The following is a 13775-nucleotide window of genomic DNA, read 5'->3' as shown; positions in this document are numbered from 1 at the left end:
TAGGTCGAGTATAGTTGCTCCTCAACATCCAGATCTCAGCATTGATAATGTTTCTTTAACTTTATATAACACTTTTAAAATTTTAGGTGCAATTCTTGATTGAAAATTTACTTCTGAGACACACATTTGGTCTGTTTTTTCTTCTATTGTATAAAAAATTGGATTATTGATTATTGAGAATGTCTTATAAGATTTTTGGTGATCAATCTATCCTGAAATGATGTTTTAATTCTTTCATTCAACCTTGTTTCAAGTATTATACTCCTGTCTGGTCTTCAGCTGTTGACTTTCATCTAAATTTGACAAAAACTTGTCGGCTAATAACATTTCTTATTCTAGATCTAGATATAAAACTCTGCCACCATTGTCTAGTTAGTTCTTTATGCATGTTTTATAAGATTTTCATAATTCTGAGACTCCTTCGTATTCAGATCTTTCCACACCGTACCATCCTATGTGTAGTACTGTTCTAAATATGTAGTTATAAGTCTTGCTTTCATCATACGGCTCTATACTACATCGTATTCTGGAAGTTGTATTCTAACTGTGACCATATTGTGGAAGGATCTTCCTATTCAGACAGTTGAATTAGTGGTGTTTCAGAAGTTCAAAGTAGCAGTGAATGTTATGTTGAACAGGTGGATAAAAGTATCTCTTCAACGTTTATATATGACAGATCTATTTTAGTGTTGTTACTAATCTTGAGGTATTTTATATCTTTTATTCAATAATTATCATACATAGTTTATTCAATTCCTTACTTCCTTTCCTCCCTGGGATATTTTCCCTGTTGGAGCTCTAGGGATTGTAGCAGTCTGCTTTTCCAACTAGGCTGTAGCTTTGCTAGTAATAACAACAATAATAATTGGAAGGAGAGAGAGAAAGAGGAAAATTTAATAGAAACACTGAATGATTAATATGGACAACAGTAACCACTGAGTACGGTTTCTGTCCAGTAGCATGAGCACAATACTTTGCAGGTTGGTCACCAAATTACATGGAAACAATTCACTGATACTAGCTATATGACTTGTGGGAAAGAATCATTGAAATCATTTTAAATATTAATATACAAACAAAAATATAATCCTTTTCATAAGCAATTTCCTTGATGCAATAATGTACTAAATCTGTTCTGTGATCCTAGTACAGTACAGCTTTACCATGTTAAAGACAATAAAATATAATAAAGCATAAATTACCTTTCTAAGGATTCAATGAAGAAACGAACATCATCTTCAGAAACAACTCTATGATGCTCCATGTCACGATGATTGGATAAGATTAGGATTGGTATATGTGTAGGTACATTTTGAACTTCACGGCGAACATATTCAAACGTCCTAAAAGTAAAGAAATACATTACAAAACTAATCAAAATTTGCATCAATAACTTCTCTTTAACATTTACAGTCATGGAAAATAAAACAAAACTATTATCGACTCAGTGGTCAGGATAAAATGATAGTGACAAAATAATATAAAAATAAAGTACAGCAAATCTTTGCCTAGTTTCAATTATTAATGGCAGTACACAAAAGTCAAACAGCCTTGTACAATATTTTCAGTCATTAAAAATGTGGTAAATGAAATATTGAAGGTTAAGAAAGATAATATTTGCATATACAAAGATTGCATATCACACAAACATACCAAAAAATACTAAGAACTGTTTTAGTGACCTCAAATGTATCGTATATTCCAAGTCTCAATAAGGCAATTGCTATGCTGTATTTCTAAGCTGATATGTCTAAATATGACAAATTTGGAAATAATCTATATTTTTTTCTAACCATGCAAGCGTGAATCTCTCTACTATGGAGATTCATTTTGGTGACAGCTGAAACTAGCCGTAAAACTTTTAGCGAGGTGATATTCACTTTTGCTGGCCAGCAGGGGTTGGGGGAGGGGGGGGGGCAGGCAGAGCCTCCACCCTGCTCACATGCGCACCAGTCAACACACACCACTTTGCAATTACAAGCAGGACTTCTAGGGGTAGGTGATGGCGGGCCAGTATATGTAAAGAGCTTCAGGTTTGTATGGTTAGAAAAATAACAAATTATTTCCAAATTTGTCATTTGTTCTGGCACCAGATACAAACCTTTTAGCTCTTTACTATAGAGACTCACGCTTAGGTGGGTAGAAGTCCATGATCAACTGACTGCCCCCTGACCCAGGCTGTGACCCTTATGCTGCATAAGAGCTTGTGGAAGGGTACACCCTATCACCTCGCTAACTCTAAATATGAGTTAACGGCCTGAGCAATTACGCGGTGTGGGAACTAAGTAATGTGACTTGTCAGGGTGTAGACTCTATTGTTATTTACCTAGACGTTACCCGAGTCTCTCTTCGCTTGGAGACTGGGGAGATATCAATACATATGTAGATATATTTGGACATACAAGAGATGATTATACCCACTTATAGTCAGTAGATGCCAGTTTGCAGAGTTCCTCGGTTCACTCAAACCCCAAGAGAGAGGAGGAAGAAGGGAGAAAGAGACCAGTCACACCCACCTTCATACTAGACTTACGACCGGGTAAAATCTGCCATCAACCAACTGTTACCTGTCCTACCAGGGAGCTGAGGTGTTGTTGATCATGCTTTTTACAGCCATCACACGTCCCATAGAGAATGTGTCATAGCTTCTGTGGGTTATGTTTTGCAGGTAATGGGCAGTGAAGGTAGACTACCATTTCCACATACCAGCCTGTAGGACCTGCGTTACATTAAAGTTCTTTTTTAATGCCAGGGATTTACTTATGCCCCTGACATCATGAGCTCTGGGCCTATAGTCTACAGGAGAAGAGTTCCTTTGGAGGGCTCTTTCAATGAACTTCTTGATGCAGGAAGAAACTGAGTTCTTTGCTATTTTCCCCTCCATCCTGCCTGTGCTGATGAAAAGTCTATTGATCAGCAGCTGAGCTCATATAGTCCATTTAAGGTACTTCCTCAGTTCCCTTACAAGGCATAATAACAGTTTATCTGGATCATTTGTTACAGCATGGAGACTAAATCCAGAAGGGCCCGAATCTACGATCTTCTATAACTGGATTTTGAGTCTTAGCAACAAACTCAGGGTTGCAGTTGAGTGTCACTTTCCCCATCCCCTTGAATGGGCAACATCATAGGACAGACCACACAGCTCGCCGACTCTCTTTCCAGAAGCCAGGGATAGAAAGAACGCTGTCTTTAGTGTTACGTCATGCTCTGAGGCCCACCTAAGAGGTTCAAAGGAAGCTCCTTTCAGGGATTGTAGCACTCATACCACATTCCATGGGGTTGGTCTGACTTCCGACCGAGGGCAAGATAACTCGAAACTTCATATGAGGAGGGATAATTCCATCAAGGAGGAAACGTCCACTCCATTCAGTTTAAAGGCAAGGTTCAAGGCTGAGTGATAGCCTTTTGTCTCCGACACTGAAAAGACTTTTTCCTCTCTGAGGTACAACAAAAACTTCGCTATTGTTGGAATAGTGGCACCGAGTGGAGGGATGCCCCTTCCACACCACCAACTACTGAAGATATTCAACTTTGCTTGGTAGACTGCAGTAGATGAATCTTGGAGGTATCCAGACATTTTCCTTGCAACATGTTGCAAAAAAACCTTATGCAATGAGGAGTTGCTGGATAACCTCCAAGCGTGAAGACGTGGTGATGTTACTCCTCAGTGGAAGATCCAGGTATGTGATTGTTTGAGTAGCTCGGGAAGTGGAAGAAGTTCCCTCGGTGCCTCTTTGAGCATATATATTAGGTCCAGAAACTATTCTGTATGTTGCTACGTTGGAGTAAGGTCATTGATAGGTTGCGTGATGGTCGAATTTTGTTCAGAAGACTCCTTACTAGGCAGGAGGGGGGGAATGCATAGATATCTGGATTGTCCCAAGGATGTTGAAAAGTGTCTCGCCAGAAAGCTTGGGGATCTGGTACTGGAGAACAGTACACCGGAAGCTTCTGGTTGAGAGACATCACGAACAGGTCTATTGTCGACGAACCCCACAAAGTCAAGAATTTGTTGGCTATCTGAATCTTCCTGCTCAGTTTGTCTGCCAAGATATTCCTTTTGCCCAGGATGAATTGGGCTGAGAGGGCCACTGAGTTGTCTTCCGTCCATTTGATCATTTCCACAGCCAGCTGGCAAGGGGCTGCAATAAAGTACCTTCTTGCTTGTATACATAGGCCACTACTGAGGGGTTGTCACTCATCAACACCACAGAATGTCCTGAAAGGAACCGTTGAAAATGTTTGATAGCTAGAGAGGCTACTCTCATCTCTAGGATGTTTATAGGTCAGTGTTGTTCGGCTTCGGACCATAATTCAGAGATATTATGTTGCAACACATGAGCCATCCACCGTTCTTTTGCTGCATCTGTGAAGAGCATAAAATCTGGGGGAGGAGAGAGAAGTTCTATTCCTATTAGTAGATTGGTATCTGATACTCACCACCGCAAGTTTCTCTTCTGCTTCGACCCTATTGGAACAAGACTGTCTGGAGGGGCCTTGTGCTGAGACCAGAAAGTCTTAGCTGCCAATGGAGAGTTTGAGTTTGAGATGGCTGTTGGGAACTAGGGCCTCAAAGGAGGAGATATACCCTAGTAGTTTCTGCCACTGATGTGCTGGCAGTTTGTCTCCTTCTAGAAACGGTTCTACCACTTGTTTCAGTCCATTCTTGCTAAGACGGGAAGGTTTAGCCTAGTTTCATGTCGATGTTCATCCCCAGACATACAAGGTTTTAAGTTGGCTGTAGTGACGACTTTTCGAGATTTACTGTACAGTACCATGATCCCCAGATCTTGGCAACACTCAAGAAGTCTGTCTCGATGGTGGAGAAGAATTTTCCTTCGATTCTGCTAAAATCAGGCAGTCATCCAAGTAGCTCAGGAAGTGAAGACCGTTCTTGTGTGCCCATGCGGATACCAAGATAAACTCTCGTGTGAACACCTACAGTGTTGTGGACAGGCCAAAGCACAGCACTTTGAACTGGTATATTTTGATGTTGTGGGAGAACCTCAGATAATTCCTTGAGCTTGAATGGATGGGGATCTAGAAGTATGCGTGAAAAGTCCTTTGGTCTGACGGCCTGTCTCCATCTTGAACAGGGTCTGTTGAACAAACTTGTTCAAGGCTGAGAGTTCTATAACTGGTCTCCAGCCTCCCAACGCCTTTTCAACTAGATACGGATGACTGTAGAAGCCTGGGAAGACGTCTCGAACCTCTTTGAGAGCGTTTTTCTCCAGCGTGGTCTGGACTTCGGCCTGAAGGGCCTCTTCTTTAACAGCTCCCTTCGCGTAGGAGCTTATAATCAGTGACTGGGAGGTCAGAGGAGGGAGGAAAAGAGTGAATTGGACGTGATATCCTGCCCTGAGAATGGCAACTGGCCAAGGCTCAGCCCCGTGAGACATCTACCTCTGCCCTTTGCTTTGGAGGCATACTCCCACTCGTGGACTAGTCGGAGGAATGTTCCAGTTAATGCGTATAACCCTGTTGGTTCCATCTGCCTCTCCTTATTCTCCTTTGTCCTCTGGGCCGAAAGGGTTGCATTTGGCTCTGGGTCCTTTGTGCCAATTGTTGAGGCTGATGAGGACCTTTCCTTTGTCCCTGACACTTTTGGCTGGTAGGGGTGTTGCTGTTGCTGAGGTTCTGCAATGTATGGTCGAGATGACATCGCCCTTTGGAGAAAGAAGTCTTGGCCCATTTTCCTCCAATTTTCTGCCACTGCCTCTATGTCTTCAACATTAATGAGGGAGGGGCCATCCATCAGGATGTTGCCCAGCCTCATTGCTTCTCTCCTCGGGACTTGTTTTCTAAATCTTGAGACAAACACGTCTCACTGTCTCAGGACCCAGTTGACCCATTGGCTGAGGACATTGCGTGTTAGGCCCGGGTGCCAGAAAGCAGGAAAGCAGTCATTGCTTCCCTGTTTTGTTTGCTGGTGAATTTCTCATTCCTGAATAGATAACCTACAGTCCCCAACCAGTAAACCAGCCAGAAAGATGCCTGTAGGGAACATTTTGCCACCTGCTCGATATTTGTGTCATCTGTGGCCAAGAATACTACCGACAGTGATGACAGTTTGTTTAATGACAAGTTATGGGTTAGGGCTGTGACTATTGGGTCTATAGGAAGAAGGGGATGTGGCATCAGCCACGATGCCGTAGAACTTCCTCTGCCTGACATATGGTGGAGGGAGTGGGCGGGAGGAAAGGATGGCATGCAGGAATCGTGAATTCCCTGCAACACGAGTGTAAGCCCTCTTTCTGGCACCCTTAACTCCTCTCGACCCCGGCAGGGCTACCCTAGCCTTGGTTGGTCTAGGGGTGTCATAAAATAAGTTAAGAATTGTGTCCTTCCCTTCTGCCGGAGCAGCATCTGGTTCTATTAAATTATTCACCTTTCTTATGCCGACTACGACCTGAAGGAAAACATGGTTTGCATCCCTCTATTCCAAAAGGGAGATTGTCAGGCTGGTAAAAGGAGGTACAGTAATTTACTCTGTGAGTGGTCAGAACTATCATCAAAAGGTTCTTCCTCGTCTGAGCTCACGTTTCTAGGAGCTAAAAGAGGGTGTCGGTCATCAACAGCGGCTTGATCTGAGGCATGAAACCTGGGGGGTAGTAAGCTATGCTCAGGTTGAATGGGGTTTGGTCTGTGCTCTTAGGATTGCTCCTCTGGTGCCCTATGATGCCTACGTGAAGCCCAATTTTTCGGGACAGTTTTGGTATCCTTCTGTTACCTTGGGCAGATTGAAGTTATGCAGAAGTGAAGGTTTTGCCTTTCTCCCTTCCTCTGTTTTTTTGGATCCATAGGAACTGTATCCTCAAGAAGACCCATGTCCTTATTAGGAGCCGTATCCTTGGAAGGAACTGTATCCTAGAGAGGAGACCATAGTTGGTGAAGGTTCTTTAGTAGCAAGATGGTCCCTGGACTACTGGTTCCAAGACTATGGCAATCAACCTGTATTCCATCAGAGTGATCTCTCTGGGGGAGCTCAAGCCCCTGTTCATTCTTGGAGGGATTGAGTCCCCTGGTGGAGGGGTCTCCGCTCTTTGTCACCTCTCATGTTTCTTGGGTATGACAGGGATAATGTCTGATTTCTCCCAAATTGAATCCTGACCAGAAGCTGGTTTGGACTGTAGGTATTGATCATACCTAGAGAGTTTGCATGGAAGAGAGACGCATTTAGTAGGCTTAGAGAGTAACTGTGCACTCATTCGTCTGGGCTCCGAAGGAGCGGGGCTCCTTGTTGAAGAATTTGAAGCTTCCCAAGGAATTATAGATGCTCTATTAGGGGAACAGGATGGTTCTGTAACTGTCTTCTTAACAGCCTTCACCAAATCTTGGAACCAAGATTTATCCTGAACGAAGGAATTTGTCTTTGCTGTTCCCTGCTTCTTATCAAAAGGTGAATATTCATCTGGATAGACTGAAAAAGCACCAAGTCCCGCCACGCATTGTGCTTGTGTGTTCTGGTATCTATGCTCATATACTTCTAATGCATGCCTATTGGGAGCTCACTGAGAAGGCAAGTCTGTGAAGGCAAGTAACGAGCAAGTCTCTCTTGATGGTGAGGCGCGCGAGCGTTGCTCGCAGGTTGGTCAGGTGCTCACTGAGAGAGTGAGTGTGAGCAGGGCGAAGACCTTCCTGGTTTGTCTGAATGGAGAGGTGCACACATTTCCAGTGCGTGCTGGTCCAGAGCTCGCTGAGAGGGTGAGTAATGGCCCGGCGCGTCAAACCCTTGTCTAAGGGGGGAGTGCTGGCGAGGCGAGCACTGATGAGGCGAGAGTAGTAGTGGCGACCATTGTTGAGATAACTTCACAGTCTGGGCATGTGGCCTTTCCTTGTAGTGTGATAGTCCTCGCGAGGTCTCTGCTTTCTATAGCGAGTTATCTCTTAATGCCTGTCTCAATTCATACCAAGCTTGTAATAGTGAGCGCCCTGATGCTTTCTGTTTGGTGCATAAGCATAACCTTATCTAGGGTACGCTTGCGTTCGTGGAAGGTGTATGTAGGAGTGTGTGTGCGCTGAGTTCCCTCAACTATGGTTGGTTGATCGCGATGCAAGAGGGGTAGCGCTCAGTAGGTTTGGCAAAGAGGTGTGAGTGTTGTTTCTCTCTCACTCGCCCTTTCGTTATGTTTGCCAGAATGTTCTACGTTGGTCAGTTCATTCACTAACGCGCTTTGTAGAAATTCTGACATGCTACGTCTATGATCCTTTGAGGAGTCTCGTCTAATAACACGACAGCGAGCAGCCAGAGCTGTAAAAGTCCATCTAGATCTACTTTCATCTAGACCTAAGAGGCTACATTCCAAAGAGCTTGAGCATGGAACTGAAGTTTCTTGGACACACTTAGTAAAACCCCTTGGAGGGGACAAATCTGTTGAGCATCTTCTCTCCCTCAGGTGGGAAGGACGAACAACACCTGACACCAATGTGGACTGAAAGGTCCGCGAACACTCGTATGCAAAGGGCGTTCTTCCCTCAAGTGGGAGACTAGGCCTACTTCTAGAGAATCCTCAAGAAAGGTATCTACTGATGGGATACGCTGAGGAGTATTCATCTTACTATTGCTATTGTCCTCCAAAATTAAACGTGGCTGGGAAAGTCTGGGTTTAGCGGCCATACTGGGAGAGGGAGCCTCATTCTAACCTCTTCTCCCACGACGGAGAACGGCTAGCAGGCGCTCTCTTGACGGAGAGTCTGAAAGGGCCAACGTAGGCCAAAGTTGGTGTAAAGCATCGGTGTAGAGGGAATCCCCAGGGAATCCTCTGCAGAGGAAGTCGGAGTTGTTTCTCTATGGGAAACAACAGACTCTTCCAAGCCACCGGGTTATCCTAGAGTTAAGGTGCCTCCACTCTTGCCCGATAGATCCCCAGAGGAGGCTGATCGGGCAGTCAACATAACAAGATTGAAGTGCAGAAATAAGTTGGCAAGGTTCCTTCGATTTTGAGGATGAACAAGAAAGCAAAGAATCTCTTTTAGCCGCCTTCTTCCTACGCTTTCCAAATCTCTGCCATTGGGAGGAAGGCCACTCCCTGCACAAAATGAATGGAGACTCTTGCGAACAGGCGCCCTTCCTTACCTGGATAAATCTGCATTCTTACACGAATACACACACAAATATACTAGTCAAAGGAAAAGTTAAAATTTTTAGGCCAAATGTTTTATAATAGATTTGTGAAACAGAGTGAGGGGAGAAAAGCAGACAATGTCCATTCTCTTTTAAGCCAAAATGCCAAGTGGCGTGTGTTCGCTGCTGCACATGGGAGTATGGTGGAGGCTCCGCCTCCCGCCATCATCATTGCTGACCAGAGGAGGGGAGTATCACTTCACTTAATTTTTACAGCTATTTTTAGCTGTCGCTGAAATGTATCTCCAATGAAAAGAGCTGAAAGGTTATATTTGGTGCCAGAACAAAAGCAAATTTTACAATGTTGTCATACTTGGCGGCAAATAGAATATCTTAGTTAGTTCCATTCTACACAGAGGAAAACCAGTTAAGGCTAGTTTGTATATAAGAAATAAGTATCAACACACTCAACCAGATCAATTAAAAGAAAAAAGAAAAAACCACAATGCCAGGTCTTACAAAATTTGTTGATGGAGGATACATTGATTGATAAAAAATAAAAAATAGAAAATAAGGATAAATTTCTTGAAAATAGATCTACAACGGCTACACAAAATTTTTTCCATCAGATATGATAATCACTAGAAGGGCACAGAGTTATGTAGTCAACATGATAAATTTGGAAGTAATTTTTATTTCTCCTAACAATACAAACCTGTAACTATTTATAGGGGTATTATTTTTGGTGAAGCTAAAGACATGCCATTAGACTTTTAGATAGGATTAACCACCCACCCACTAGTCAGCGGGAGGGGGGGGTGAGGAGTAGTAACTGCCCTCTCACTCACATACCAGAGCTGTGAACCTCGCTTTGCTTGGAAGTAGGAATTAAAGGGGGACTGGTGCTGGCAGGTTACTCTGTATAAATAGCTACAGGTTTATATTGTTAGGAAAAACACAAATTTCTTCCAAATTTGTCATTAGTTCCATACATAAAATACCAACCAACACTATCTATAGAGGTTGACTCACCCATTACGAAGCTGAAAGTCCCTGCAAATCTGGCTTTTTGGCTTTGACCTGGGGATTTCCCTCTATTCGTGTTAGCACATAGTAGATGGAAACCCTACACCTCGCTAAAACCTTTCTATGTATGGTCTGCAGTCTATACAAGATGTGTGTTTGTGATATTAGCAATGTGACTGCCAAGATGAGAGTTCATCTGAGTCATAAAAATTGTCCAAGGTCACCAAGACATACCAAATACCCCCCTTGATAGGGTATGGGGACGTAACAGTATTGGCATAATACCAGGTTACACAAGGGAATAATGGCTTACCTGCAATTGGTTGAGGTTAACTTTGCAGAGGATCCTGTATGCTGATTTCCCCAAGAGAGGGGAGGATGAAGAAAAGCTAGTCCTTCTTAATCATTCACTCAGAATAAAACTGGATAACCAATGCCCTCAACCTCCTGCTACTTGTCCATCAAGGAGCTTGAGGTCTTAAACCAGTTGTTGTACAGTGAGCCCTCGCTACTTCGCGGTTCGACTATCGCGGATTCACGACTTCGCGGATTTTTTTCATAACGCATGTATATACATATATCGCGGATTTTCCAGAAATTTCGAAAATAGCCGCGATATATGAAGACCTCAAATATTTCGTTAATTCCATTAATAATTAGTAATATCTGCTCTTACTGATGGTTCATTGCATTACATATGACATATAATTCACTACAGAAAGAAATAAAACACGAAAAGAGAATGTGATCATACGATAATTCAGTATACGTAGTAAAATTAAATCGAACATGAAACGCAAATCAGATGCAGTCTGACTTTGTCATATTTGAATGGTGTAAGGCTGCTGATGGCTACTACTACAAATGTAATGGATGTGCATCTTTTCCGTGAATCTTTTGTATGTATACGTACATAGTACTGCATCCAATAATATTCTTTGTTGCAAAAATCACATCTCGAATAAGCGTACATATCCTACAACAAAACAAGCGTAAAATAGCGTACGTAAAGCATACTGTATATAGTACCTTGTACTTGAATTTGTAACTACTACGTAGAATGTAAGACGGACTGTGATTGGTTCCAGTGCTGATAGATGACGAATCAGCTCCCAAGTTTTGTAATCAAGCCTGTGATTGGTGTTTTGACCGCTTCTCCGATCCGCAGCATCTTCTAGCGGCCACTTTGTTTGCCGCTCTCTCGCCGGGTAGATGCTGCTACGTTACTGTGTAACTTTAATCTGTGCTGTGCGTGACTGTTTGAAGTTGAACTTTTTGTTGAACTTTCTGTTTAACCCCTACAATGGCTCCCAAGCGTTCAATGGCTCCCAAGCGTTCTGCTTCTATTAAGGCTGGTAGTGAGCCTAAATGCCACCGAAAAATGATGACGATTGCTGAGAAAGTGACACTTCTCGATATGTTGAAAGAAGGCAGAAGTTACGCGGCCGCAGCCCGCCATTTTGGAGTGAACGAATCCACCGTTTGCTACATTAAGAAGGACGACGCGAACATTAGAAAGACGGCTGCCATCACCTTTAGCAGGTCAGCGAAGCGAGTTGTTACCGCTCGTAATAAAACGATCGTCCGTATGGAAGGTGCTTTAGCAGTCTGGATTGCCGACTGCCGGAAGAAGAACATAGCCTTGGATACGAACACCATCCGAACCAAGGCTTTGGGTTTGTATGAGAATTTTGCGGCAAAGGAACCTCAAGACGACGATGGCGACCATGCAGAAGAAGACAAAGATGATGTACTAGATGAACCTCAAGCAGGGACATCCACTGATTCCCAGCCTCAGAAACAACGTTTTTCCGCCAGCAAAGGATGGTTCGCGAAGTTTCAGAAACGCTTCGGCCTGAAAAGCGTTTCCCTGCATGGCGAGGCTGCTTCCGCTGAAACTACCGCTGCTGAAACTTACGCGAATGAAACATTCAAGAACATTATCACTAAAGGTGGATACAAGCCCGAACAAGTGTTTAATATGGATGAGACAGGATTGTTTTGGAAGAGAATGCCGTCGCAAACTTTCCTGTTCAAAGAAGAAGCCAAAGCCTCTAGCTTTAAAGCATTCAAAGATCGTGTTACCCTCGTGATGTGTGGCAATGCTGCTGGATTTTTGCTAAAGCCGGGGCTTATTTACACAAATCGAAAAACCCTCGCGCTTTGAAAAATAAAAAATAAGAATCTCCTTCCCGTGTACTGGATGCATAATCCAAAAGCATGGATTACAAAGATGCTGACCTCCAACTGGTTCCACCAGTGTTTTATCCCGCAAGTCAGTAAATATCTCTTAGAGAAGGGCTTGCCATTTAAGATCCTTCTCCTTATGGATAACGCTGGTGGACACGCAACTGATCTGTCGCATGAGGGCATTCAGGTTGAGTTCCTGCCACCCAACACAACGCCATTAATTCAACCGATAGACCAGGGGGTTATCAGGGCGTTCAAGGCCCTCTACACAAAGAATACCTTGGCGGACCTCGTTGCGTGTGTGGATGCTGCCCAAGATGATGAGGATGAAACATTCAATTTGAAGGCGTACTAGCGGAAGTACACAATAGCCACGTGCCTGCAGAATATCCAGATGGCACTGAAAGAAATGAAACCTGCTACTGTTAATGCGAGCTGGAAGAAGTTGTGGCCCCAGATTGTTTACGATGACGAGGGATTTACACCTGCTGAGATTCAACACTCTGCAATACAGAAATCTGTGCAGTTGGCTGCGATAATTGGAGGTGACGGGTTTGGCGACATGACGACTGAAGACGTCGAAGAGTTGTTGGACTGCCATTCCCAGCCACTAACTGACGCAGACCTCGAAGACCTGATGAAATCGGCCAGTGAAGAAGACAGTGAAACACAGGAAGAGACCCAAGAAAATGTCCAAGAAACGGGCTTAACATTAGAACAGCTTGCCAAGCTCTGCAACCTTGCGAAGGAGTTGAGAGAATTGTCGCAAGAGTGGGACGAGGATATGGTTCGTTCTATGCAATTCTGCAACAAAATCGATGAAGACATGACTCCCTACAGGATGCTCTTCGAGCGAAAAAAGAAGCAGCGGCAGCAACTTCCGATCACAATGTTCTTCCAGCCTCGCAAAAAAGAGCCAGTTCCTCCTGCTACTATGCCTTCGGAAGGCGTAAAATAGCATCATTGGCTGCACAGTAGAAGACATCATCAGCTTTATCATCATCATTTCTACTGTGCAGAAAATTCATCGCCATCATCATTCAAGTTTTTCTTCAACTTCTTTCATGGTGAGTACAATAACAATCTTTATTTTTTTTATACTTTAATATTTGTGCCTGTTTTAGTTTAGGGTACTGTAGTACATGCATTAAGTGTTCTGTACATTAAAGGGTAGTTTGTTAACAGTACTACGTAAAGGGAAGGTTTTAAAAGTCTGAATATACATGTTATAACCTATCATATTTTTTTGTTTACAGTATCACATTTAAAACAACTCTCTCTCTCTCTCTCTCTCTCTCTCTCTCTCTCTCTCTCTCTCTCTCTCTCTCTCTCTCTCTCTCTCTCTCTCTCTCTCTCTCTCGTAAATTATCATTCGGTCATTAGCGGCAGTTTGTTATTGTTGATTAAACGCAAAAAAAAAAAAAAAAGAAAAAAAATTGTTTTCCTGCTTTGCTACGTATGTAGGATTTTATATAGACACGGTAAATAATAT

General features: G+C 43.2%; 1 protein-coding gene across 3 annotated transcripts in view; it reads right to left on the bottom strand.

Moving 5' to 3' along the window:
• Positions 1 to 13775, bottom strand: part of LOC137637319 (rab-like protein 6) — a 235033-nt gene that overhangs the window by 75525 nt on the left and 145733 nt on the right. For all 3 annotated transcript variants that reach the window (XM_068369567.1, XM_068369572.1, XM_068369563.1), the window contains exon 6: positions 1203 to 1343. In XM_068369567.1, the coding sequence (XP_068225668.1) occupies positions 1203 to 1343 (141 nt within the window). The remainder of the gene's footprint in view (positions 1 to 1202; positions 1344 to 13775) is intronic.

This window comes from Palaemon carinicauda, chromosome 3 (genome assembly GCF_036898095.1).
Source record: "Palaemon carinicauda isolate YSFRI2023 chromosome 3, ASM3689809v2, whole genome shotgun sequence".
NCBI lineage: Eukaryota > Metazoa > Arthropoda > Malacostraca > Decapoda > Palaemonidae > Palaemon > Palaemon carinicauda.
Note: the sequence above shows the minus strand (reverse complement) of the source record. Positions and strands in the feature narration are given on the sequence as shown.